Source organism: Marmota monax, unplaced genomic scaffold, assembly GCF_021218885.2.
Source record: "Marmota monax isolate L192 unplaced genomic scaffold, Marmota_monax_Labrador192_F-V1.1 WCK01_AAM20220418_F8-fsc00183, whole genome shotgun sequence".
Classification (NCBI taxonomy): Eukaryota; Metazoa; Chordata; class Mammalia; order Rodentia; family Sciuridae; genus Marmota; species Marmota monax.
Genome location: NW_026694841.1, coordinates 2,026,283 through 2,052,186, shown reverse-complemented (window position 1 = coordinate 2,052,186; position 25,904 = coordinate 2,026,283). Strand labels below are relative to the sequence as shown.

General features: G+C 60.9%; 1 protein-coding gene across 12 annotated transcripts in view; it reads left to right on the top strand.

Annotated features, from left to right (window-relative positions):
- Positions 1 to 24,167, top strand: part of Begain (brain enriched guanylate kinase associated) — a 38,037-nt gene extending 13,870 nt beyond the window's left edge. For 4 of the 12 annotated variants that reach the window (XM_058573223.1, XM_058573222.1, XM_058573221.1 and 1 more), the window contains exons 3-8: positions 11,998 to 12,087; positions 15,384 to 15,545; positions 16,688 to 16,754; positions 17,692 to 17,799; positions 20,914 to 20,997; positions 22,038 to 24,167. In XM_058573223.1, the coding sequence (XP_058429206.1) occupies positions 11,998 to 12,087; positions 15,384 to 15,545; positions 16,688 to 16,754; positions 17,692 to 17,799; positions 20,914 to 20,997; positions 22,038 to 23,381 (1,855 nt within the window). In that variant the 3' untranslated portion in view covers positions 23,382 to 24,167. Of the gene's footprint in view, positions 1 to 11,997; positions 12,088 to 15,350; positions 15,546 to 16,687; positions 16,755 to 17,691; positions 17,800 to 20,913; positions 20,998 to 22,037 lie in introns of all 12 variants that reach the window. The other 8 variants (XM_046426303.2, XM_046426308.2, XM_046426304.1 and 5 more) reach the window with 2 other exon arrangements.
- The last annotated feature ends 1,737 nt before the right edge of the window (positions 24,168 to 25,904 follow it).

Sequence of the window (25,904 nt, the reverse complement as noted above, 5' to 3'; positions counted from 1 at the left end):
CTGTTAGGCACGGTCCCTCGCCCCCCAGCTGACAGTTGCCTGGTTTTGAGCTTTTAAGTTTCCGCCTCGTGGGGGCGGGGTGGGGGGATGGAGTCCTCGCGGCTGGCCAGGCAGTCGCGTCTTGGAGCCATTTTGGGGGAATCCCGCGACAGCGTCTGGGGAGCGCCCCTCGAGTCCTGCTGCCTGGGGCTAAACTCTGAGCCCCGGTGGACTCCACCGGCTCCTTTTCGCAGCAGTCCAGGGATCAGCCTATTTGAATATTCGCGTCTAACACTGCGACTTCCCCTGGCCACCCTGACCCCTACTTTGGGAACACTCCTCCTGCGATTTCCTTCCGGAGCCCGGCCGAGACCGTGTGTGGGCGGCAGGCCTGGCTCTGGCTGCTGAGTTTCAGCACCTTCTCCCCTGGCCGGGAGGGTCTCTTAGCCTCCCTCAGCCGCTCCGGAGGCCAGAATTGGCATCCATTGGGAGGACTGTAGCCAGCAGGTGCATCCAGTCCCTAAGGGGCAGGGTTCCAGCAGAGCCCAGGCTTGGCCCCCTGGGTCTAGGGGACAGGGCTGGGGCCCTCCCTAATGACCTTCAGTGCTATGGATGAGTGGCTTGAAAATACCCAGGTGGGAGCTGGGAGACAGGTGGGCTCACAGAGGCCCCAGGTTGGTCATCTCTTGGGCCATTGAGCTGGAGGGCCATAGGACCAGGATCAGCATGTCCTGAGCTGGGAGGAGGGGCAGCCTCTTAGGTGATAGTACCTCAGACCCCAAACCTGATGTCAGTCAGCCAAGCCCACCTATCTTGTCATAGCCAAGGTCCAGTGGGGGCAATGAAGCCCTGGCTGTGGTCACATGGATGACCTTAGGTCCAAACCCTGGCTCCACATTACCTGTCATTCACCAGTACCCTCACCTGAGTAGGGCTTTGGGGTGGGGGGGGGCTACTCAGCCAGCACTTGAAGGAAGACACAGCGTTCATGGGCACCCTGAGGCCAGCCTAGGGAGCCCCCTATGGTTTTCTTTCTCCTTCTCTCCTTCCCCATATTCAGCCAGGACTCTTGGGCACCTGCCTCTTTGTGCCAGGCACTAGGGACAGGGATCTGACTGGGCCTGGTTGGCGACACACCTGGGCAGGTGAGCCAGGGGTCAGATCCTCTGCCTGAGCTGTCAAGGGCTCCCCTGGGCTGAGCTGGTGGCCAGGACCTGGGACCTTGGGCTGCATTGGGCCACATGACCTTCTGGAGCTAGCAGGGGTCTTGGGGCCAGGACTCACATAGCCTCCCAGAATTGGGAAGGGGTCCTGCCCTCCCTCCTCTTGCTCTTACCTGAGTCATCCCCAAGTAACCTGGAGGCCTCCCAGACTGTCCCCTCCTAGGCGGCTAGGTTGCTCTAATGAGTTTCTGTCCTATTCTGAGGTCCAGGAGTACAAGACCAGAAGGCCTGGAGGGCTTAAGGGAAGTTGGCCACATGTCTCCCACAGGGAAGGTCACTGGGTTTGGGGTCCCACTGCCCAGCCCCTCTCTGATAAAGTCCTGATCCTTTCTGGGTCTCAGTTTCTTCAGCTGTGAACTGGGGATCCCCCTGGGCCCCAGGGTGCAGGGATGCTGGGAGGTGACATGGATGTGCTTCATCCAGGCGGGGGTCCTGGTGGAGCATCCTTGGGGGCCACTAGACTGCTGGTGTCCCAAGCAAGAGAAGAGGGATTTGCAATCCAGGTGAAGGGTCTCCAGTAGCCAGTGGGATGACCCAGCACCAGTCCTTCCTCTGGCCTGCAAGTGCCCATCACAGGCTGGGTCTTGGACTAGAATCATGCTCTGAGAGGACAGGCCCCGGGCCCCATCCGCTCCTTGACCCCCTGGAGCTGGAGCCGGGCCTGGCTCACTTGAGGGTCTGGTAAATATTTGTTGAATGAGCATAAGGACTCTGCCACCTGGTGGTGTCATGGACCTCACTGGCTGCCTTATGAGCACGTGTACACCTAGATCCCCTGGCCTGGCCCTTCTTCTTGACTCCCACATGTGACAATCCCACTGCAAAGCTTCTCTGCCTTTGCCCATGGTGTCCCCTCTCCCTGGGACACCCTTCCTCAGAGATCTTTTTGTCCATGTGACAAACTGAGGCTTTTGTGATTCGCTTGCCCCTCCCCCCAGTGAACTGGCCCCCGTCTGCACAGCTGGCTCCAGGTTGGCCATCCAGACCCAGGCCAGCCTACTTCCATGAGCAGGGGACACAGGCCCGTGACAGAGCCTCCCAGGGGGGATTGGCCTGGGGTGTTGGGGAAGGATTCCCAGAAGCCGAGACACCTGAGCCAAGGCTCAGGATGGATGGGGTTTTTGAGGAGGACAGATGGGGCACCTCCTGAGACGTACAAGGGCCTGGGGGCTTGAGGAAGCAGGGTGTGTTCAGGGAGACGGATGGGTGGGGAGTGGAGATCCTGGGGCTCTCTGTGCCACCTGGAGGGTCCTCCATCCTCCCCATCGCCCACAAGGACACCCCTGAGTGCAGAGCCTGGATCAGAAGACCCCTCAACTTCTGCTGGGCACAGGCTGATACACACACAGGGGGACTACCCAGCCTCATATGATGCATGGCAGGTGCGCAGCCACCTCACTGATGGCCTGGCCACCTTGGCTCTGGCCTGACCCCCCGCTCATCTCTGCCGGCTATCCTCCTCCACGCAGTGAGCAGTGGACTGTTCCCTGCTCCGGCAGGCATGCCTCTCAGTAATCCCTGGGATTAAGCCCCTTCTGCCTGGACTCCTGCTGGCACCTTGGGACAGCCCCTCAGCTCTGAGCTTCAGTTCCTCCTCTGCAGTCACCTCTGACAGGTGGCCAGGTGTGCAGAAGGTGCTCAGGAGGCCCAGGGATGTCCCCGACGGGCTCCATAGCTCCCCTCACAGTAGAACTTCTCCAAGTTCTGAACATGACAGACTTCAGAGAAAATGGTATGGCTACAGTTTAGCCATAGACTACCGTGACCACCTGGTGACCACCACCCAGGTCAAGAAGTCCAGCACTGCCAGCTCCGTGGGGTTCCCCCTAGGACCCCTCCCCAAATACAAATGCCCCTGCTCCCAGAGAACGCCAGGACCCCCACCTGGTGATGGTTCGTTCCTTGATGGATTTGTCACCTGAGAAGACACCCAAACTGAATTTTTTTGCCGGGCCTCGTGCCTCCTCTGCGTGGGACCACTCAGCCTGCACCTCTGGGGTAGGCTGGCCCATTTATTCCTCCGTGCAAGGCTAGAGATTCCCAGCCTAGACCAGTGTGAGCAAAGCTGACGTGTCCATTCCCTCACAAGTGTTTTTGGGGTGTGTGCTGCATTCCTGAGGTGCACCCAGAGTGGAACTGCTGCGGCACATGGCACACACGTTACCAGCTTTGGAAGATGAGCCAAGGGTTCATATCCACATTTCTTCTGCCTGGCTCTGTCCCACCAGATCTACACATGCACTGTCACTGTCAGCAGGGGCACTCCGGAGCACTGATTCCACGCTCCCTCCAGGTCCTGCCTGTTGGGTGCCTGTTGGGGTTTCTTCCCTGGTGGCTGGGGTGTGGCTCAGCCGTGGAGCGCTTGGTTAGCACGGGCCAGGCCCTGAGCTGCATCCCAACTCCCCAGGGGAAAAAAGCAGAGGTTTCTTCCTCGGTGGCAGCTGCAGGCACTTGCCAACCAGAGCCCTGGCTGTTCCTGGCGGGTTCCTCTCTGCTCGGCTGGACAGGAGGCCAGTACTTCCCGCAGCTGCCCTGGGGGCGAACAGAAGTTCCTGACTGTCCTCTTGTTGAAGATCTCAGGCTTTTGCTTTTTGGCTAAAGCTTTCTGCGTGTTGAATTCCCCCGAGACCATGAGGCCACTGGCCATAGCCCACTGGACCTCAGGTGTGGAGTGTGGTTTGAGGTGGGGCCCTTGGGTTTCACTTGGCCCGTGACTGCTGTTGTCCCCATCCTGCCCTGTACTGCTTTCTATGCTGGGGTGTTGGGGGCGCCAGCCTGGCTCTGGAGACAGGCATGTGATTATCAGGTAGCCTCACAGATGTCCCAGCAGGACCTTCCTCAGGGCCATGCTTGTGCCCTTCCTGAAGCCCAGCGCTAAGGATGTACCTCCAAACCTCCATGCCCCTCTGTGCCCAGAGCCCCTTGTGCAGAAGTCAAGGCGCCCAGGCCCCGCACCTCCTGCCCCACCTCCCCACACCTGCCCCTGCGGGATCCTTCTCCCCAGGGTCTCGGCTTCAGTTTGCCCATTGGTCACTGAGTTTACTAAGTGCCACCATTTACCTGAAGGCAGTGCTGGTGCACGTGCAGCAGTGACCAGCAGGAGTGAGCCTTCTGCCCAGAGCACACGGGAACTTTTTAAAACAAATAAATACCCAGGTGACACGTGCTGTGGAGACAAAAACTGAGAGCGGTGAGCCTGTGTTGGGGGAGGGGTGTGACGCTGTGGCTGAGCTCCTGGGGGTGGGAAGAGGGGAGGGAGCAGCTGCCCCCAGAGTTCCAGGCAGGGAACAGCACATGCAAAGTAACTTGTAAGGAGCTCAGGTGGTGGTGGTGGGGGAGTGTGCTAGGTGACAGAGGGTACAGGTGTGAGAGGAAGGGGGTGTCACAGATGCTCCTGAGGGCGGGCCACACTCTGGAAGGAAGGCTGGAGCTCCGTCCCCTATGCGGAGGCTGCTGTGGGGAAAAGGAACTTGTGCACAGGCACGGGATCCCTCTTATCTAGTGAACCCCGGCTCGCGCCTGCTCTGGTAGAGAGTAGGTGCTCACTGAGGTCAGGGGTCTGACTGGTACCGTGGTCCAAGGCCTGCCAACTCCAGAGGAGGTGCTGGGGGTGGGGCTGGCCCCTGTTGCTGTCCCCTCCAGGATGACTGTTGGGTTCTCAGGCCTCCCCTCCTCTCCTGTCCCAGGTCCTGCTGTCCTGCTCTGTGTCTTCCTCGCCCACTACCTCAGCAGGCCAGAGCCCTCGGGATGGAGGTCCTTCAAGCCTCTCTGCCCCGCCTCCAACCCTGACCCCACCAGAAACCCAGGGACTCACTAAGCCGTGAATGACTACCTCACTTTGATTGCTCCCTTTGGGAGTCGGGGCTTATAAAGGGACCTGCCACATGACCCGTTCTCCCTCCTTCCTGTATCTGCCCTTCAAAGGCTCCTGTCCCACGGCCCAGCTGAGTCCCACTCTTCAGCAGAGCCTCCTAGAGGGCGTCTGTGGTTAAGACAGCAGCCGTTGGACTGGAGATATAGTTGGTAGAGTGCTTCCCTCCCACACACAAGGCCCTGGGTTCCATCCCCAGCACCACAAAAGGAAAAAAAAAAAAAAAGCAAAACAGAAGAAGGAGGCAGTCACCTGGTTTGAATCCCAAGTCACCTGGTTTGAATCCCAGTTCTGCCACTTACTGGCTCTGTGACCTTGGGTAGATTTCTGAACCTCTCTGATTTGCAGTCTCCACGTAGTGAACTGGGGAGTCAACAGCAGCAGCTGAGCTCCCATCCTGAGGAGTATGGGCACTGACCTGGCGCAGGGCTGAAGCCAAGTGGGCCAGCCACTGTGTTTGTTGCCTGCCTCTCTCGGAGGTCCGCCTTTGCCCCATGTCCTCTTCCACTGGGCAGGTGACAGCAGCCAGCCACGTGCTGTGGACCTGGCAACCCCAGGTGGACAGGGAAGTCCTGAGGTGAGTTTCTCTGGGCAGGGGCCTCAGCAGCAGGAAGAGGAGGCAGAGCTGGGAGGCAAGTCGGGGGTCAGGACGCGAGATGCTCAGAGTTGGGGGCCAGAGTCTGAGGGTCACCCCTAACCTGGAGCAGCACTGAGGAGTCATCTTGGGGTGGGGCCTAGGGATGGGATCAGGGTGTCCCTGAGTCCCTCACATCTCAAGGGCATCTGCCTCCATTTGTGCATGGGGAAACTGAGGCACCAGGGGCTGGGGTGCCCCACCCAGGACCCCAGCAGCCATGGCAGAGCAGAGGGTGCTGAGGCTTGGGCCTGCCTGGCTGGGCCCTGCTTAGCCACCCGTCCTCTCCCTGGCCACTTGCCTGGGCACACCTTGCACCTTCCCTGCTGAGCAGAGCAAATAGCCAGCCCGCAGGTGACGCTCATCACCCCTCATGAGGTGGCTCTGGCTGGGGAGGCTGGGAGAGCCTTCTGGAAGGTCATGGTGGTCACAAGCAGCCCCGTGGCCAGCAGTCCAGGGTCACTGATGAGCATCCCGCAGCTCTGGTTAGCTTTATGATCCCCAGAATTTGAGAAAACAGGCCTCCCACTGGTACAATTAATAAGTTTTCCCACGTCTCTTTGCAGGGGTGAGCAGACGGTGGGGTGGTCAAATCAGTGAAGCCAGCGTGGGCTCCTTGGTGGCCAGTAATGAACCTGATAATCAAAGCGTCACATGGCAGCCTCTTCTCCCCTAGGCTCCTAGGAGGGGTGGCAGGCACTGGGAGGTTAATTTGGGAGCCCTGTGGGAGCCATCATTGCCCGTGAGGCCTGGTCTGTGGTCATCTGTCTCTCTGTCCCCCTTCCTCCTAACACTGGCTCTGGGCGGGAGGGAAGTTAGGCCACGGCGGGCATGGCCTGCCCTCCCAGTGCCCTCGTTCCCTGGGGGGAAGACAGACAGGAAAGCAGATCAGCAGGGCCTGGCTAGGTGCTGTGAAAGAGCGGGGCCCAGGGAGCCCCAACAAAGCTGGGGGTTGGGGCGCTCCTGGGGTTGACATAGCCAGCCTTGGCTCCCTGTTCCTATTTTGCCCACCGGAAGGACAGGGCCCCAAACGCACCACAAGGCTTCCTTGTCCCGGAGAGAGAATCAGAAACCTCAGCCTCGCCCGGGGCCTGCTGGCTGACCCCAGCAGCTGGGCCAGGGCAGGCGGGCCTGGCACAGAGGCTGCCTGGCAGGTTGGTGTAGTAACAGGCGTGTGGCACCGGGTGTCGGGACAGATGCTGGTAGGTGGGCACGAGGCGATGACGCCTGTGGAAGCTCCCTTTGGATAGCCTGGTTTTCTTGGTCAAGAAGGAAATGAGGTCATGTGCTGTGGCTGGAGCCTTTGATTATCAGGTTCATTACTGGCCACCGAGGAGCCCATGCTGGGTCAGCCTGTCACAGAGGGGAAAGTGAGCCTGTCACCTCCACAGTGCATTTGCCTTCCCTCTAGAGGGGTACAGGCACACAGTTGAGGGAGAGGTGGCCCTAAAGGGCGGGGTTTGCCTGGTAGCACAGTGAAGATAGATTAGGGATTTGAGGAGGCTGTGCGGTCCTTGGTGGTCAGTGAGGACAGGGCCAGTGAGGGGCTTTGCCGGCTGCTAGCACTGATGTGTCAAGGGCGTCAAGGGGCATCGGAGGGTGGCGCTGGAGAGAGTGGGAGTCGGAAGTGGGACTCCTCCATGGGTCTGACTGGCAGAAGCACCGTGGGCCTCATGGTGGGTCTGGTAGCCCACACACACCCTGCAGGCCCTCCCTGAGTACTCCCATCCCAAGGCTGGAGTTGGGAGGCCTTCTGTGGCCCTGACTCGTGTGTGAAGCTTTGAGTCCTGGGCTACTCGGGACCTGGGAGCTTCGTCTAAAAACCAGGTCTGATTAAGACAGGTGAGGACAGTGGCAAGCCCTGACCTGCAGGAGTGAGCCTGCTGTGGGCCCAGAGACGATGACCCACTGTCCTGGCAGCCAGTCCTGACCCTCCTTCCTTGGGCCCCTGCTGACTGTTCTCTGGGGACTGGGGTCTTGGGTCTTCACCTGGTGGCCTTCCCTGTGGGTACAGGGATCTGCCTGGATGTTTGGCGACTGGAGTGAGGAGAGCGGTGGCCCAGAGTCCTGCTCCTTGACCTCTGTGCACCTCGGTTCTCTTATCTGGGGACGGAGTGATGAGAGGCCCAGGCAACTGCTAGGTACCGGTCGACAGTTTCTGTCCTGCCTGCAAAGGTCCTGGCAGGGTAGATGGCACCAGCAGGGCCACCACCAAGGCCCAGGGAAGCAGACTCCTGAGACAGGCAGAAACCCATGGCCTCCGAGCATAGGGAGCGCCAGTTGGAGGTGCACGAGGGTCTCACCCGCAGTGAGAGGGTCCGCCACCCGGCTCCTCCCCTGGAAGGCACAGGGGCACAGGGCCTCCTGCATGGTGGCCTCTGCAGAGCATCTGGTGTGGGCCCCCAGGAGCTACCCCCACTGGGAGAGAAGGAGCTGGGTGGGGGCCACTTGGTCTCCTCTCAGGGTCAGTGTCAGCCAGTGGAGGTGGCCCTTGGCAGGAGCTGTGGAGTGGGCAGACGATATCCCTGACTGCCCCTGGCTGTCAGCCCTGGTGTTGGGAATGTGATGAGAACACAGGCTCCAGGGGCAAGTGACCAGACCAGGGCAGCTGGCGCCTCCTCACGGGCCCTGCAGGGGGAAGGTAGTCTTGGGGGATCTTTGCAAGCCCCCCGACTTCATCAGCCTCAACATACCCCCCCCACCCCCATGCAAGAGTGCAGCAGACCTTGCAGCCGGGTCAGCTGTCGCTCTGCTGCGCCCTGCAGTGTCCGGCCAGCTCATGCAGGCACGCCCTGGCTCTATGCCAGGCCCTGTGAACAGTGGTGGGTCCCTGGGGAGCTGGGCTCGTGGTGTGGGTACAGTGAAGAGCCAGGGATTTTTGACCAGGGGCAGGATCTGATCTGGCTGGGTTTTACAATGGGCTGCTTGGAGGAGTCTGAGTTGGGGGGCCGGGGAGGGGCAGGAGGCCCTGGGACCCTGGCACCCGGTGATGAAACAGGACAGCAGCTCCGCTGAGGACCCTGCCGAGGAGCCACGCAGGGAGGGTGGGGCCAGCTGGGGCTTCAGGACCCCCAGGTGCTGGGTGGGGAGGAGTTCACCTGGGCAGGAAGGAAGCAAGACAGATCCTGGCAGAGGGGACATGGGGACAAAGTCACCAGGATGAGAAACTGGCTGCAGCATGTAAAGAATGACAAGCAATTTGGTGTTGCTGGAGCATGACTGTCGGGCCCAGGCTGAGAGCTGAGGCCACAGCTGCGCCTGCGGGCCACACAGCATCAGGGGCACAGGACGGGAGTGGCTTTCAGTCCCTTGGCTGACTGTGGGACGGTGAGGCCGCCACCCGGCCCTGCCCGTCGCCATGCGGACCGGTGGGGAGCTGTCGAGCAGAGTCGGGTATGATTCCCCGGGGGCTGTGCTCGGGGCAGGTCATCCACAGCAGGAGAGGGCCCCAGGGAGCACCCAGATGGAGCTTCGGCAGGGGGACCCAGATGGGCTTCCCAGGGCAGGTGGCCGAGCAGAGCCTCCTGAGGAGCAGCGCCGTGGAAGGCGGGGTGGGGGGCCAGGAGGCTGCTGGGAGGGAGCAGCAGGTGGAGTCCTGGAAGGGACGTGAGGGCCACGCTGGCGGCTCAGAAAGGTCTGAGCAGTTGTCCCCCAGCAGGGAGGAGAGGAGGCAGCCTGGCTGGACAAGGGCAGAGCCGTGACTGGCTGTGCCCCGGGGGGTGTGCGGGTGTCTGGTGCGCTGGGCGTGGCTGGACCCCTCTTTGTGGCCTCTTGCCAGGCTAGAGCAGGGTGGGGCCCCAGCAGGGTTCCACAGGTAGCTGGCTCCTGCCTCCTGGTGGGGTGGTGAGAGTGCTTCCCCGGGACTGCTGTGAGGCATGGAACTAGTCATGGCACAGCCTGAGCGTCCTGCCCTCTGCCCCTCCCCAGGGACCTGCGTCTGGTCCTGGAGCCCCTCCAAGCTGGTTAGGCTGGTCCCAGGGCCAGTTGCTCCCTTGGGGAGGAAGATAGGTGCTAACAGGGGACCCGGCTGCTCCAAGTCCCTAGAGGTCGGCTTCTGTGGGCTCTAGGCCCCCTCCTGTGAGGAGAGGTACACTCCTGCTCCCCTGTGAGGATCCTGTGTCCATGTGGTTGTCCTGTTCACCATGGCCAAGACTTGGGGCAATCCTTTGGTGGCCCAGGTCAGCCCTCTGTCTGTTTCTCTGCCCAGCAGTCTCCAAGCCCTCCCACCAGCAGAAAGAAGAGCACCCTGTGCCCCCAGGCAGGGGTGAAGCCAGGCTGGTTGTCCCCAGGGCTGCATGGTTCCACCACACCAGCTCCTGCTGGGGCCCTGCTGGCACTGCTGACAGCGGCTGGGAGCCGAGCGGGAGGTGGCTAATTCCCTCTCCCGCGGCTGCCAGGCCTGTCTGGGCTGCTCTCTGAGTGCCAGCAGGCCCCTGGCAGCACGGCCCTCCGCAGCAGGCTCAGTGCAGCTTCCGGCCTGCTCTTCTCTAGAAGGGGAGTCTAAGGAGGGCCAGCAGGCGGGCTCTCCCCGAGGTGGCTGTGCAGCCCCGGGCCTGTGGCTAACCCTCTCTACACCCCACTTTTCCCATCTCTAGGGTAGTGTTCCCCACATGCAGGCAGGAATGAGAATTTCCATGTCTTCCCTGGCTCAGAGCAAGAGTGGGTTGTCTTAGTGTTTAATGAATACCTGTGAGCGTCCAGAGTCAGACCTCGGGTCACCTCACAAGCCCTACCCCTTCCCTGGGCCTCAGTTTCCCCCTGGGTCCCAGCCTTTGTCCAACTTCAAGCTGCCCCACTCCTTTGAGACCTCACCAGGAGCGTCTCTGCGGACGGCTCCGTCAGTGGGACCTCAAGAATGCAGACTAGGAGGAGGACCCCTGTGGCCACGGCTGGCCTCTCTCAAGTCACCAAGGGCTGACCAGTTGGTTCTGACTGCTCCAAAGGCAACCTGCCCATTTGGCTTAGCAGCATTAGGGTCGTTTGCCAAGGGTGGACCCTGGGACAGGATTCCCAAGCCTAGTCCAACCAGAGACCAAGCACCTGCTGCTCACCACCACCTTCCTGACTCCTGCTCAGGAAGCCCGGGGCAAGGGGCCCATTTCACAGGTGAAGAAACCAAGGCCCAGAGAAGCAGTGGCCATGGTGAGGCTTGTGGCTTATGGCCAAGAGTTTCCCCTGGCTTCTGCTGCCCCCCTCAGCCCATGAAATCATTGCTTATGGTTTTTTTGTTGTTTTTTTTTTGGTGTCCAAATTTGATCCTCAGTAAATTTTTTTCTAATTTTTCATCCATGGAAAATATGAGAAATCCAAAAAAGTATAAAAATTTTTTTTCAATTACCCAGCATTCCACCACCCAGGCGTAACAAATTGACATATCCTGCCTTCCACGATGCTCTTCACTTAGACAGGATTACGCCACGCTCACCGGCACACGCCTCTGCCTACGTTCCCTCAAGGCCTGGTTTCTGGACAGCATCGGACTCTTTGGTGGTGGAACTGGCCCCTCTTAGCAGGGATGACCTCCCACTTTGGCTTCAGAGCCAGCAAGTCAGTCCTGGCACCCACGTCCCTACAAGCCCCTCAGCTGGGATGGCCACACACAGCAGTCCTCTGGGGCTGGTGTGTGTCCTGCTGTCCTCCAGTAGGGCAGCCCCAACAGGCCAGGCTAGACCTGTGCTCTTTCCCACACCACACTGTCCAGTCTAGACTGGCCTTATTCTTATGGCCATAGACTATGGCCTTATATCCGGGGAGCTTAGCCAGATCCCAGGGGAGGTGAAGTGGGTCCTGATCCTCTAACCACCCCCAGGTCCCACAGCCCACAGGACAGTCCTGCAGAGAAAAGGGACCACCTGTCTCTCCAGCATCCTGTCTCTGACCAGTGGGTCTTGCACACTGGAAGTAGCCAGACAGGAACCCAGTCCCGTAACAGGACAAGAACTGACAGCCCCAGAGCAGGGGAGGGGACACACTGTTCCACTGTATGACTCCCTCTGAGGCCTGCAGACAGGGGCCTGCCACACTGGGACTCAATGCCACAGACCCTTTAGAGTGACCAGAGAGTTCTGACAGGTGCACCGGCTGGGACCCCTCTTTGAGGTTCCTGAATCCCTCGGCCTCCGCCACCTTGAAGACAGGAGTCTTCCCATGGGGTGCACAACACATGGATTTCCCATCTCTTAGGTTCTCAGCGAGGGCCTTGGTTGGTGCCCAATGGTGGCCCCGCTGGCCTCCCCATGCCCCCAGCCTGTCCCACCTGTTCTGAGCAGCTCTGTCCTCTTCGCCCACAGGCTGCGCAGCCCCTGGGTGCCCTCGTGCCTCGGGCAGCCCCGAGTCCTGCAGGGCCGCCTGACCAGGTCCTCACCCTCGCTCTGGGACAGGTAACACACCTGTTGTCTCCCCCCATCCCATTCATTGGTGTCTGCGTCTGTCCCCGGACATCCATCCCATGTCTGTGTCTGACTCCCCAAGACAGATGAGGAGGCTGAGAGAGAAGAAAGGTCTCCCAGGCCAGCAGGACACTGTCACCCCACCCAGGCTCTGACTCCTGTGAGTGGCCAGGAGTGGCCCTCGCGAGGGGAGACTTCTCCAGGACTCTTCCTGTCCAGGGACTGCTATGGCAGGGGAGAACCCCTGAGCCCACTCTCGCTGCCAGGTTAGGGACAGCTCCATGGGCCCAGATCAAAGCGAGGTGGCCCCGCAGGTGGCAGGCTCAACAGGGCTGGCACAGGAGGGTGGCCCCAACCTGGAGGACCACGACTGGCTGCTGCTAGCACAGCACCCTCCCTTCCCCATGCATTGGCTAAGGCCTGTTTCTGGACACTGGGGACCCGCCAGGCCATACCCTGACCCAAGGCAGGACCCCGGGCCCCGGCACCTCCCCCAGGCTCTCAGTGGCCTGGAGGCCCTGCTTCCACAGCGCCAGCCCAGCCTTATCCCTGTAGGCCAATGGCTTAGTGCCCACCAGACGGGGGCCAGTGACAGACCTGCGCCCATGTGTGGGCAACTAACCCCATTTACAGTTGTGGAAACTGAGGCTACAGCCAGGTGGGGCTCGGGTTAGTGCCCTGAGAGGGAGGACAGGAGGCAGGGTTGTGGCAAGACCCAGGTGACCACCCAGTATCCTCCTGTCCAGAACTTCTAAAGAAACTGAGCCTCTAGGATTGGAGTCAGCTGTGAAGGGCAGCAGAAGGGTCCCATGGCCCTCCCCACGCGGGGGTGCAGGTGGCAGTCAACAGGTGGTCTCTGGGTCTGCACTGGATAGTTGAGTGAGAGGCACAGGGGTCCGTTGGCTGCTGGGCACGGGGTGGGTGGAGCCCAAGAGACCCGGCTGGAGATTAGACCAGGAGGGGTCCGGGTGGGGCTAGATGTAGACATTTGGCCTCCAAAGGCCCCGGGCTTTGCAGAACAGCCTGGGTGAGGGCGGTGTCTGTGGGTGTGGTGGAGCCAGAGGGAGGGAGGGGAAGACGTGGTGGGGACACCAGTGTGGGTGAGCCTGGGGCATCACAGTGGCAGGGGCTGGGAACCATGTCAGGAGCCTGAGTTGGAGGCTCCTGCAGCCAGGGGCGTGGAGGTGGCCACAGTGTGGTCTCTGCAGCCAAGGACTGGCCTGGGTGCAACTTGAGGTGGCGGGCATGAGGGGCTGGGGTGCCATCAGAGAGGAAGTCACCCAGTGTGCAGAAAGTCCCTGGGAGGCCCAGGTGAACTGAGGTTCCGGAGATGCGCCCTGGGGTGGCCTGCCGTCGGCCCGCGCTCCTGCTCACCGCCCTCTCCACTGTGGGCCATGTGGGCCAGAACGCTGCTCCCTGCTGTAAAGTCCCAGGGTCGGGTGGGGAAGGGGGCAAGCATGCCGGGTGGTGGGGGACAGGGGCTGGCAGCCCCAATGACAGTAGTGCCCAAGAGCAAGGTAGTCAAGATGGGGGAGGGAGGGCAGCCAGCTCTGAGGAGTCCCATGGAAACCAGGCCCCCGAAATGGGTCAGGGCTGGGTGAGGGCACAGTGAACTGCTGGCCTCAGAAGAATGAGGCCCCAGAACTGGTCAGAGAGTACTCAGGGGAGGCTGGAGGAGGGGTCAGGAGTGAGGCCCGACATGGCCACTGGAGCAATGGACAAGGCCCTCCCTCTTCTCGAGGAGGCGGAGCCTGTAACGAGCTGCTTCAGGGAACATCCAACCTCAGGGGCTGCTGCCTGCCCCAAACCAGACACTGTCTGCAGTGGGGAGCCCTGGTGATGTGGGCACCCAGGAAGTCTGCTGCCCTGACGGGGAAGAAAATAGGGGCGGTGGGGCCAGCTGGAGTCTGGTCGCAGGATGCTAGAGGCTGGGCAGTCCAGGAAGGCTGCCTGGAGGAGGCGGGCAAGACCGTGGAGCAGCAGCCAGCCTGCGTGGGCTCCCCCAGCTGGGGGGCCTTGCCTGAGAGCTTCCCCTGTTATTCTGTCCCCTCTTTGGGGGAATTGACTCTTGGGAAGACCCGCCCCGCCCTTCTGTGAAATTCTCAAGCATGTAAGCAACTCTTTATTTTTATTTATTTTAAAAAATGTAGACCTGGGCAGGAATCCAAGAATGCTTAAAGGAGGCTCACGGGTGCAAGGCGCGTGGTTCACTTGCAGGCCAGAGACTGAGGAAGCTCCTGATGGGGCCGGGGAAGCGGTCCTGTTCCTGGGAGTCGGAGGAACCCTCCCCTGTCCCTGCACATCCCTTGCTGGGTTTGGGTCGGGGAGGTCCTGAGGACACAGGCTCTTGCCCACATCTGAGCAGTCGAGGCTCCGGGCCCTGCGGGGTCTCCAGCATGACACCTGACCTCCTCCAGCTCCCCACGGTCAGGATGTTGCTGTGTACCCCACATCAAACCTGCCAGAAGTTGCCCCCCTCCAGAGCACTGGTGCTCAGGCCCCTACCCTGACCCCGGGGACAGCAGGGTGGCCCCTGCCCTTCTGGGAGCTCATGACCAGCTCCTGGGGCAGGTCACCCACTAGCCCCCGCCTGGTGCCCAACTTTACTTCAAGTAATCCTTGTCTGGCGGCTCAGAAGGGTAGCTGGTGTCTTGGGTGGTGCTGTGAGCAAGCAGGTGGCATCCTGGGGAGCCCCCAGTCTATGGGAAGGTGGAGCCCCAAGAGCGTCCCTGGCTTCAGGAAGGCTTCCCGAGGGGACCTGAGCAGGCAGGGCACTGCTGAGCTTCCAGTGCTGTGTGCCAACCCTGCTGGGTCCTGCCTGGGCGTGGGGTGTCACCCCAAACCTCTCTTAGGCTCAGAGAGGTAGACACAGTATTCTGGGGCCACCAGTCAATTAGGGGAAGGGAAGTCAGGTCTCAAGCATGACACTGCCAACTTGGCCTTGGCATCCCTGGCCAGCTCCCAAGGGAGGCCTGGGGGCCAATGGCGCTCCCTGTACCAGGGCCCTTTAAGCCACCCTCACACACTGGCAAGGTTCTGGGGTGAGATTCCACTCCAAGGTGACCACATGGGGACCTACTTGCAGCAGAGGCACTTGGCTCAGAGCCCCTGACCCCTGGGGCTGGAAGTCCTCAGTGCCGCTGCTGGGGGCAACTGTGTGTGTGCACGAGCGAGAGAGTGCGACCTGGGCGTGGCATGCACCCACGGCACACGTCAGCTGGTCAGCTGCCCGCGTGGCCCGGCTGCCCGCTCAGTGCGCGGCCGGCCACCGCGGCATGTCGTTGCAGTGCGCTGCAGGAGCAGAAGGGTGAGTTGCGCAAGCGGCTGTCCTACACCACGCACAAGTTGGAGAAGCTGGAGACGGAGTTTGACTCCACGCGCCACTACCTGGAGATCGAGCTGCGGCGCGCGCAGGAGGAGCTAGAGAAGGTCACCGAGAAGCTGCGCAGGTGAGGCCGCTGGGGGAGCTGCCGCAGGAGGCTCCTGACTGCCCAGGTAGAAGTCAGACCTTGTGCTCAGAGCAGCAGGCCAGGACCTGAACACAGGGTCAGCTGGTAGCAGGGACAGGCTCCTCCCCGTGCCCTCTCCATGCCCGGCTCCACTCCAAGCCCCTCATTCCTGTTCATTTTGGGTGTGGCGGCAGCATGACATAGACGCAGTCTCCAGAGGCGACTGGCCCAGCAGGGTCCCCAGTGGCACCCTGGGTCCTGATGGGGACGTGGTGTCTGGGCCTGGAGAGGAGACAGATGCAGAGTTGGGGCCCCTCCTGGAGTGGCTGGGGCTGGACGCTGGCCAGCGGCACCACTGCTCCTGTAGGATGGTGTCTCTCACCCCTCATGCACTTTCGCATCTGACACAGGGAATGGAAGCGAAGGCCAGCTTTGCTGTTGGTTTAGTTTGTTTTAAATATTTATAGAGAACCAGCTGGTACTGCCCTGAGGGGGGCTTGCCAGGAGGGATGTTTGTCCCTCCCTGAATGGCCCCGTCCTGCTGAGCCTTCCGATGTCACCATCTTGTTGTGTGGAAACCAAGCCCGGCCAGACCCCCATCACGGCCACTGCCACTGCCTGCCTCATACCCGCCCTTCTGTGTCAGTTCCCCTGGCAAGCTAGGGCTGAGGACGCAACCCAAAGGTTGTGTAGAAGATGGAAGCTTCCCCCCAGCCCCTGCCACTGGAGGGGATCCACAGAGCCTCCACCTGAGGCCTGCCTCCACTCCTCCTTCCATCTAGACTCACGCCCCGGGTCCATCCCATGCCTTCAGTCTCTTCCTTACTAACGTGCAGCTGCGCTGTCAGCTGTGTCGCGAGGACTGTAAGAGCTGTGTGAAGATGTGAGCAAGCTGGCCGGGACAGAGGACCTGACTGATCCTGCTGGGGTGGGGGCAACAAGGCCTTGGCCTGGCCTAGGAAAGCCTGGAGGAGACTCGGCCTTAATGAGGTGGTTTCTGCTCTGGGAGGAAGCGCACATTCAACCAAGGCGGGGCAAACAGGACGGGAAGTTCAGCTCCAGCCTGCCCAAAAGGCGCGCGGCCACAGGGGTGCGGGAAGGCTGGACCTTGCATAGCAATGACCCTTTCCCTCCTGCCACAGGATTCAGAGCAACTACCTGGCACTGCAGAGAATCAACCAGGAGCTGGAGGGCAAGCTGTACCGTATGGTGAGGGTCACCCTGCCGCCACTCCCCATCCAGCACTGCCTCCTAGGGCCTGTGACTCTGAGCACATGGGGGAAGTGGCCCCTGGCATCCCCTGGCTCAATCAGGAGCTGAGTCCCAGATCTCGCTTCCTGATGGCTCCGGGACTGGGTTGGTTCTACCAGGACAAGGACAGGGCTGGGCTGGGTTGCCCGGGCTGCGCCAGCATCAGGTCAAGCAGCCCGTCCGGCTGTGCTAGCAGAGCCGCAGGACAGAGGGCCTGCGCTGGGATGGAGTCGGCTCAGCTGCCCAGGGACTGAGGGGAGCCCTCCTTCAGGTGGTGCGAGAGTCTGAGGTGGGCTTGAGCGTCAACCCACCCTTCCTGGGGACATTCCCCAGGCCCGGCCCTCGTGGGGGTTGAGACCCTTGAAACCCACATAGCACCTGGTGTTGCCTTTTCTCTGTGTGTTGGCAGGAACAATAGCAATGGTGGCCATGGGCATCTGGTCTTGACTCTAAGGAGAAGGCATCTGCGACTCCAGCTCGGGGGTCAGGACAGGTTCCTCTCTTTGTGGTTTGGCTGGTCTGGCTCTGCTGAGACCCTGGACAGGCCCCTTTTCTTCTGAGCCTCAGTTTCCTGATCTGTCGAGTGAGGCAGGCAGGCTTTGTGAGGCACAGAACACAAGCCATCCCCAAACTCCTGGGAAAGGATGCTGTGGGCCTGTGTCGCAGATAAAGAACCGAGGCTCGGCAGGCAGTGACTTGCCAGGGGTCATCGGGCTTGTCAGTGGTGCAGCTGGCCTCAAACCTGGGTCAGTCCATGTTCCTAACCCCTGCAACCTGGGCCCCCAGCACCATGTCATTCAGGCTCTTGGGACACAGGAGGCCTAATCCAACAGGCCTTGAGCTAGCCTGCTAGAGCTGACCACTGACCACCTCCTTCCATTTCCCTGTCCCGCAGGGCCAGCACTATGAGGAAGAGAAGCGTGCACTGAGCCATGAGATTGTCGCCCTCAACAGTCACCTCCTGGAGGCCAAGGTGACCATCGACAAGCTGTCAGAGGACAACGTAAGTGCCGTGTGCATTTGGCCCACGGAGGGCAGTGGGGCATCTGAGGGGGCTTCCTGGGAGCACTGGCAGTTGGGGCCTTTTTGACTTGGAGGAGCTCCAAGCCAAGGGGCTTGGCCCCAACCTGGCACAGGGGACAGGTGGCTGGGCAAAGTGTTCAGGACTTTGAGGAGTGCTGGTGCAGTTGGGGAAGGACAGGTGGGCCACATGCTGCTGAGGCATCCCCAAGAGACCCTCTGCTGGGAGGGCTTGAGTTAGGGAGGGAATGGGAGGCCAGGTTATCCCACCCAGGGTGAAGCTTCCTGGCCCCAGGTGGGGTGGTGGCACTCAGGACTCGTGCCCCAGTGTTGCCCAAAGGCCTGTCCTCAGAGGCCCCATGAAATGGGTGGGCACTTTCCAGCGACCATGCTCTCAGCATTGATCGACCCCTTGCCAGATCTAGCTATCCTGAGACTTTGATATGAACAGCACGGGCAAAAAAAATTACACCCCCCTCCCCCGCCCACATGGAGTTGACATCAGAGAGGGGATGGCAGACAGTAACTGCACAGCCCTAGAGATGGTAGAAGGGCTCTGCTGCAGAGAGGAGAGGAGCCAGGAGCAGGACGAGGAGCTGCCAGTGGCAAGGTCTGCAGACTTGGCTGGGTGTTTCTGGAACAGGCTGCTTGAGCCAGGACCTGAAGGCAGGGGTGGGGGGAGGCCCTGCAGACACCTGGAGAGGACTTCTTCCAGGCTGAAGGGCCATGCTGCCCAGCCCAACTTAGAGAAAAGCAAAGGGGCTGTTGCAGCTGGGAGTGGGGAGCACAGCCTCACTGCACAAGGTCCATCAGGAATCTGGACTGTAGTCTGAGGCAGGGGCCCCCGAAGTCTCCTGAACAAAGGGGCAGTGTGCCTGCACTTACAGTTCCACTGGGCTGGTAGCTAGTGAGGACACAGTGCAGGGGCTGCTGAGGGCAGCGGTAGGAAGGTCAGAGGAGACCAGGCCACAATCCACAGGACAGAGAGCAGTGGCAGCCAAGATGGTGGCAGGCAGGTGGGGCAAAGGGCTCATTCCTGGCAACATTTTGAAGATAGAGGCGACAGGACGAGCCCTTGGTGTGGCGTGAAGGCAGGTGATGAGTCTAGCGAGCCCCAGGGATCGCAGCCTGAGCAAGGCATGGCCACCTGTGGAGGGGTTGGTGTGGGTGCAGCGAGGCTTGCATCCAAAGAGAACGGTCTTGAGGGTGGTTGGGTACCAGGGTGTGGAGCTGGATGGAAGCCTGTTGCGTGTGGGTTGAGGTCACAAGGCAGTGCGTGCAGGGGAGGAGAGGGGAGGCTACAGGCCACGGGGACTCTCCAAAGTTGGTTAATAAGTTGGAACTAGCAAGGACAACTGAGAGTGAGTGCTAGCAAGAGGGAGACACCAGGCATGCGTGGTGGCCCAAGCCACATGAGGAGGAGGTGGTCCTCAGCAAGCTGGCCAGCTGGGTGACAGCTGCTGAGAGCTCGGGTAAGAGGAGGCCAAGAGCAGCCTGGGATCTGGGGACTCTGGGATTGGAGGCTGAGTGGAGTGGGGCCTCTGATAGTGAAGAGGCAATTCCAGAGGTGGGGACAGGAGGCCCCAAGCCCAGACCACTCCTGCACGCAGTGTGGCTCTCGCAACAGGCATAGAGAACATGGTATGGGGAGACCTCTCCTCAAGTGCAGGGCCAGGCCCTCTGCGTAAGTTGCCACCCCTTCTGGCACATCTCTGTGTGGGTAGTGCATGTGTGGAAACTGAGGCACAGCCAGCTTCAGTGACCAGATCACCAGCGGTGGCTCACAGGCAGAGCAGAGCTCGGGCTCAAGGCCACCGGGTCCTTTCAGCTGCACCAGGCTCTTAGTAGGTGCAGCACCCCCTCCTGCTCCCTCTGCTTGAGAAGGCCATGGCTTCTCGCCTGAGAGCCAGCAACTGTTGCCCCTTGGGAAGAACCTGAACCTGACACCCTCTGACATGGACAGTGCCCAGCCAGGGGCCCTGCCAGTGTTATGTCCTCACTCTGGGGACCATGTGCATGGCAGAAACTGTCCCAGGCCTCCAAATGGCATGCCCTACTGGCTGGGCTGGTGGGGGTGCAATGGCAGAGCCAGGCTGGCTGGGCAGTACCAGAGCTGGCTGCTCTATGAGGCAGCCTCACAAGGGCCTCACAGGGGCCAGTTCTCAGTTCTCACTCAATTTTACTATTCCTAGGAGGCCCAGGGAGTGTTGAGAGGGGTTTGCAGACCTAGGTTCCCTCCACTATGCAGGCCAGTTGGGGCACCAGCCTCAGTGAGGGTGGGGTTGCAGAAGGCTCCAGGACATGGGGGAGGCAGGAAGGAGTGCCCATGCTGTGCACCACCTTGCCTGAACTGGTCCTGGCTAAGCTGGACTTTGGCAGCAGCCCTGGCCAGGAGCACCACGGGGCAAGGCAGGTAGATGGTCAGAGCCCTGCTGTGGGTCTGGAGTGGGTGAAGGCCTCTGCAGCCACAGGCACATGCAACAGAGATTTTCAAAGTCAGCCAAATCCCCTTAAGTCCTACTGTTTGCATCTGTTTTTAGCTCTGGAGGCTGACCAGTCCCTGTCTGTACCCAGAGTCACACACCTTTCCCACTCCAGCCCAGCGCCCCCCCAGCCAGCCCCATGGCCAGGCAATACTCCGAGTGGGGCATGAGCAGCAAGTCTGAGACTAAGGGTGGCAGGGGCTGGGGAACCACCCTCATTCCTGCCTGTCACTGCCCACCAGGTCATCTTGGAAGGACCCCCCGGGGGCTGAGGGGCAGGGAGACCAGACCTGGTGGACAAGCCTGGGGCCTACACTTCCACTGCCCCACCTGTGGGAGGTTCTGTCTCAGCAGGGCCCCGGGCCACGTCTGGGCAGCAGCAGGACTGTCTGGCAGGACCCTGCACACACCAGCAGCTCCAGGTCCAAACAGGCCCTCACCTGCGGGCAGGAACGCAAAGCCCAGAGGGATGAGGCCGGGAGTCCGTCCTTGTCCTGCCAGCCACAGAGCCGGGTCTGCCCACCCTCCCATTGCCCACTGGCCATTCGGCGCTGGTCAGGGCAGCAGGGACCTGCCAGGGCGAGCTGCGCCAAACGCCTTCTCTTGTCTTCCAGGAGCTCTATAGGAAGGACTGCAATCTAGCGGCCCAGCTGCTGCAGTGCAGCCAGACCTACGGCAGGGTCCATAAGGTGTCCGAGGTAACGTGACCCCGCCCCAGCCAGGCCCACCCTGTCCCAGGACCACTCTGGGCTCCTTTTGGGCCGGCCCCACCCCGAGGCCACCCCCACCCTTGAGGAGGAAGATGCCGGGTGAGCCTGAGCCCCTCGACCTCCTCACACCTGCGGGTCCTGGCCTCACTGCCCCCACGCATCCTGCCTGCCCTGGCTTGGACAGCCTGTGGCCCTCTCCAGGACTCCCTGTACCCACCCCTCTTCCTCTGCTTCCTCTGGGGCTGCTCCTGTTTCTGCTGCAAGCCCACATCCAGAGCGTGCGCACTTCAGAGCAGCCCTGGGGACTGGGCACAATGACAGTCCCACTTTAGAGACAAGAAACACGCCTCAGGGAACAGGACTGACCAAGGGCCATGGTGAGCAGAGAGCAGACCTGGACTCAGAACCAGGCCTGTCAGGTGCCGAAGCAGACGGGACAGAGCCCACCCACACTCGAGCCCTCCCACCCAGGCCCTTGTCCGAGTCCCCTTTCCCCTGGGCCCAGGCCACACCTGACACGCTCACAAAATAGATCAAACAGTAGCGGGACATCGCCCACTGGCACGGGAGCCACAGGGTGCGTGGCCCTGGCCTCAATCTTCGTTGCATCTGTTTCTGAGTCTGTCTCCTTCTGCAGCACAGGGTGGGTGCTCGGAACCCATGGGCCTGAGAGCAGGTCAGCCCCTGGGCAGGAGCAGGGAGTGAGGCCCAAGCCAGGCCCGTCCCAGCTGCTCTGGCCTGACTCTGGGTTCTGTCTGCCCTGTCGGGAATGGGTGGGGCAGGTAGAGATGACCAGGGAGCCCCAGGTGCTGACAACAGCCGTGTGCTTGGGCACTTGTTCAACCCGGCATCCTAGGCCCTGGCTCCTGCGGCGTGCTGTGAGAACCCCGGGATGTCCCTTTCCACGTGTCTGTCAGCCTGCCTGTCGGTCACGCTTGACCGTGGTCCTCAGCCTCAGGGCCAGGGCTGGGCCTCCGTGCTGACTGTGATCTCGTCCCCACCCTCCCCTCCCCTCGCACCTGTTCCAGCTGCCCTCGGACTTCCAGGAGCGCGTGAGCCTGCACGTGGAGAAGCTCGGCTGCAGCCTGCCCTCCGAGCTCCGCCACCCGGCCTACGCCGACAGCGTCCCCACCTGCGTCATCGCCAAGGTGCTGGAGAAGCCTGACCCCGCCAGCCTGTCCTCCCACCTGTCAGATGCCTCGGCCCGTGACCTGGCCTTCCGCGATGGGGTGGAGAAGCAGGCCGCGCGGCCCCCATACAAAGGAGACATCTACTGCAGCGACACAGCCCTCTACTGCCCGGAAGAACGGCGGCGTGACCGGCGACCCAGCGTGGACGCACCCGTGACAGATGTGGGCTTCCTGCGGGCCCAGAACTCCACGGACAGTGCTGCAGAGGAGGAGGAGGAGGCCGAGGCAGCGGCCTTCCCCGCTGGCTTCCGGCGCGAGGCCTTCCCGGGCTACGCGGGCTCGCTGCCCACGTCCAGCTCCTACTCCAGCTTCAGTGCCACGTCGGAGGAGAAGGAGCACGCGCAGGCCAGCACGCTCACCGCCTCGCAGCAGGCCATCTACCTGAACAGCCGCGACGAGCTCTTCAACCGCAAGCCGCCGGCTGCCACCTACGAGGGCAGCCCTCGCTTTGCCAAGGCTGCGGCCGCGGTGGCAGCCCCACTCGAGGCTGAGGTGGCCCCAGGATTCAGACGGACAGTGTCTCCTTACCCAGCCGAGTCCTTCCGCTTCCCAGCCACCCCGGGCCCCCAGCAGGCCCTGATGCCCCCAAACCTATGGAGCCTGCGGGCCAAGCCGGGGTCCGCCCGGCTCCCTGGAGAAGACATTCGGGGTCAGTGGCGGCCCCTGAGCGTGGAGGACATTGGTGCCTACTCCTATCCAACCAGCACCGCGGGCCGGGCCTCGCCCTGCAGCTTCTCCGAACGCTACTACGGTGGCAGTGGGGGCAGCCCAGGCCAGAAGGCTGAGGGCCACGCCAGCCCTCTCTATGCCACCTACAAGGCCGACAGCTTCTCGGAGGGCGACGACCTCTCCCAGGGTCACCTGGCAGAGCCCTGCTTCCTGCGGGCAGGTGGCGACCTGAGCCTCAGCCCCAGCCGATCTGCCGACCCGCTCCCTGGCTATGCGCCCAGCGAGGGAGACAGGGACAGGCTGGGGGTGCAGCTGTGTGGAGCTGGCAGCAGCCCTGAGCCTGAGCACGGCTCCAGGGACTCCTTGGAGCCCAGCTCCATGGAGGCTTCGCCGGAAATGCACCCTGCCGCCCGCCTCAGCCCCCAGCAGGCCTTCCCGAGGACTGGTGGCTCGGGGCTGAGCCGCAAGGACAGCCTCACGAAAGCCCAGCTCTACGGAACCTTGCTCAACTGACCGCTGCGTGCAGGCCGCGGCCGGGGCCTACGCCCCCTACTGCCCCACCCTTGTGGAAGCCGAGAGGCAGTCCCTCCCCAGACACCCACACTCCCCAGCCCCCACCAAGGAGGACTCTGTGCTCCCGACACCCCCTCTTCCACAACCCAGTAGAGTCTGAGAGGGGGACCCTCGCTCCCCATCCTGTCCGTCCACCCCAGCCTCGTCACTATGGAACTCCCACTTGGAATTCCCACTTAGAACGTTGTCACGCACTGTCACCCCCACCCGAGGTGAGCATTCCCCTTTTATAAAGTGAAACTATTTTTATAGAGAAAAAGGGTCTTTCTAACGCGCTTGGCCCCAGCAGCCTGGCCGGCAGCCTTGGCGTTCTCCACACAAAGCTCTTACTTCTGGGGCGAGGGTGCGTGGGGCCTGCCCCTGAAAAGGGAAAGACCAAGCCCCACTCGTGGGGAGACACCCAGCAAGCCGATGACAAGGGGACCCCACCGCTCTGTCCACGGGGAGGGGCAGTGAACCCGTTCGGGATGTGAAATGTTTTGACTCTTTCTCCCAGTGTGGCCAGCACAACACCCTGAGCTCTCCCGTGGCCCCTAGTCCCAAGTGGGGCCGGGACGACGTCCCAGTATGGCCGGTGCTCCCTCCTCCCCACCCTGCTCCCAGCGCCACCTTACTCTACCTCAGATGTATGAGGCCCCCCCGACCCCTGCTCTCTGTGCCGTGATGCATGCCTGTCCGTCAGTGTTGTGTTTTGCATTCATCAATAAAAGACACAAGTGGGAAGTACTTGCGTGTGACTTATTTTTCCCCCCTTGACCTCCGGGCAGCTAAGATGGGGCCTTGCCTGCTCTCAGCAGTCCAAGTTCTTCCCTCCTGCACAGCTCTGGCCCTGCCATCCCACGACGTAACAAGGCTCCTCTCGGCCTTACTGCTCCCACCTAAGCAGACTCTCAAACTCTCCTGAGCGCGGCTCTGCTGGTGGCTGTCTATCATCGTTATCTGAGGATGCCCACTTTACCCCTGTCCCCAGTGCTGTTTTTGCCCGGGACAGACGCTAGCAGGTCTTCCCTGCAGTACCCTAGCTCCCATGGGGATGGGGAGCTCGCCATTAGCCTGAAAGCTAGCTGTGTTCTTCACAGTCACTTAGCTTCTCTTTGGCTTTTAGCTTTCTGCCGTTCCCAAAGGTACACCTGGGTGCCTTTCTTAGGACTCACAGCGAGTCTTGAACCAGTAGATTGGTGTATTTTATCAATTCTGGAAAAACCACCCTATTGTTTTTTTAAAAATATATTTCTCAGTCCATTTTCTTTCTCTCTGGGCTGCCAGCAGGCCTGTAGCAGCCCCCCAACTGTACCCCCTGCTTTCCCTTAACCATTTCCCTAATTTTGTCACCTAGCTGTAATCCACATGATGTCTTCCACTGATTCTGTGTTCATTCAGCTGCCAAATAACCACTGAGTTTTTTATTTCAATTGCCTGTGTTTTCCTTTTCCAGACATTCTGTTTGGTTCTCCTGCAAATCACTGTGCTACCATCTATGACTCCCTATTCCCTGGAGCTGTTTTCCAGCTTGTGTCTGCTCCTTCCATCTTGTGGAATCACGTGGGTCTATTTCTTTGGTTCCTGCTCATGTTGCCATGTTTCTTTATGTTCCTGGTTATCTTTGATGCATGCTCATTCTTGTCCTTGAAAGTGTACTAGGGGGGTTCTGCCAGGCCTAGGACAAAAGTTTCCTCCTCCAGAGGAGTATCATATCTGCTTCTCCAGGTGTGGTTCATGGCCTGAAGTCCTGCCCCGGCCTCCAAAGGCAGCCACAACTGGAGCTACCACTGCCTTGTTCCAGAGCACTTCAGATGGTTGGGCGCCTGCTCAGGGCTGGGTGGGGATTGTGGCTAGGAACCTACACTTGCCTTTCCAAAACCTCCTGGCTCTAAGTGGGCTCAGTAGGACACTGGGACTCCTAGGTGCTTATAGCTCTGGCCCACATCTTCTCTCCCCAAATTCCCTGGGCTGGGGCTTGGTGTTTCCCTGTTCTCCCCAGTGCTGAACCCAGCTGTCCAGCTATGCTGACCACAGGGACTTGGTTCTCCTGGGAGGCATCCGATATAACAGGGCTTCAAGTACAGAGGGCCCAGTGTTATCCAAATAGGGGAGGGTTCTCACTGTTCTAAGAGAAAGAGTGAAAGGGGTCAGCAGGAGAGACTCCTTCTGGGTGCTGAGGGATGAGTAGGAGTTCTTTGCAGACGTGACAGCTAGGAGTTCCAGGAGCTGCTGATACTCCCAGGGCCTCCCCAAGGGCTCAGGCCTTCTGACCTGTTGCCACAGCTGGATGGTTGCTGCTGGAAGATCCCATCTATCCAGGCAGTCAGGCCAGCCAGGCCAGCCAGGGTGAGGCTCCCTCCTCCTCTGCCTGCTCCTCTGCCTCATCTTCAGTGAGGTTCCTCCTGTGCACACACCACCCACCCACCCAGCCATCCATGTCTCAACCTCCACTCAACAGGGCACGGCTGGGCTCTGCAGCCA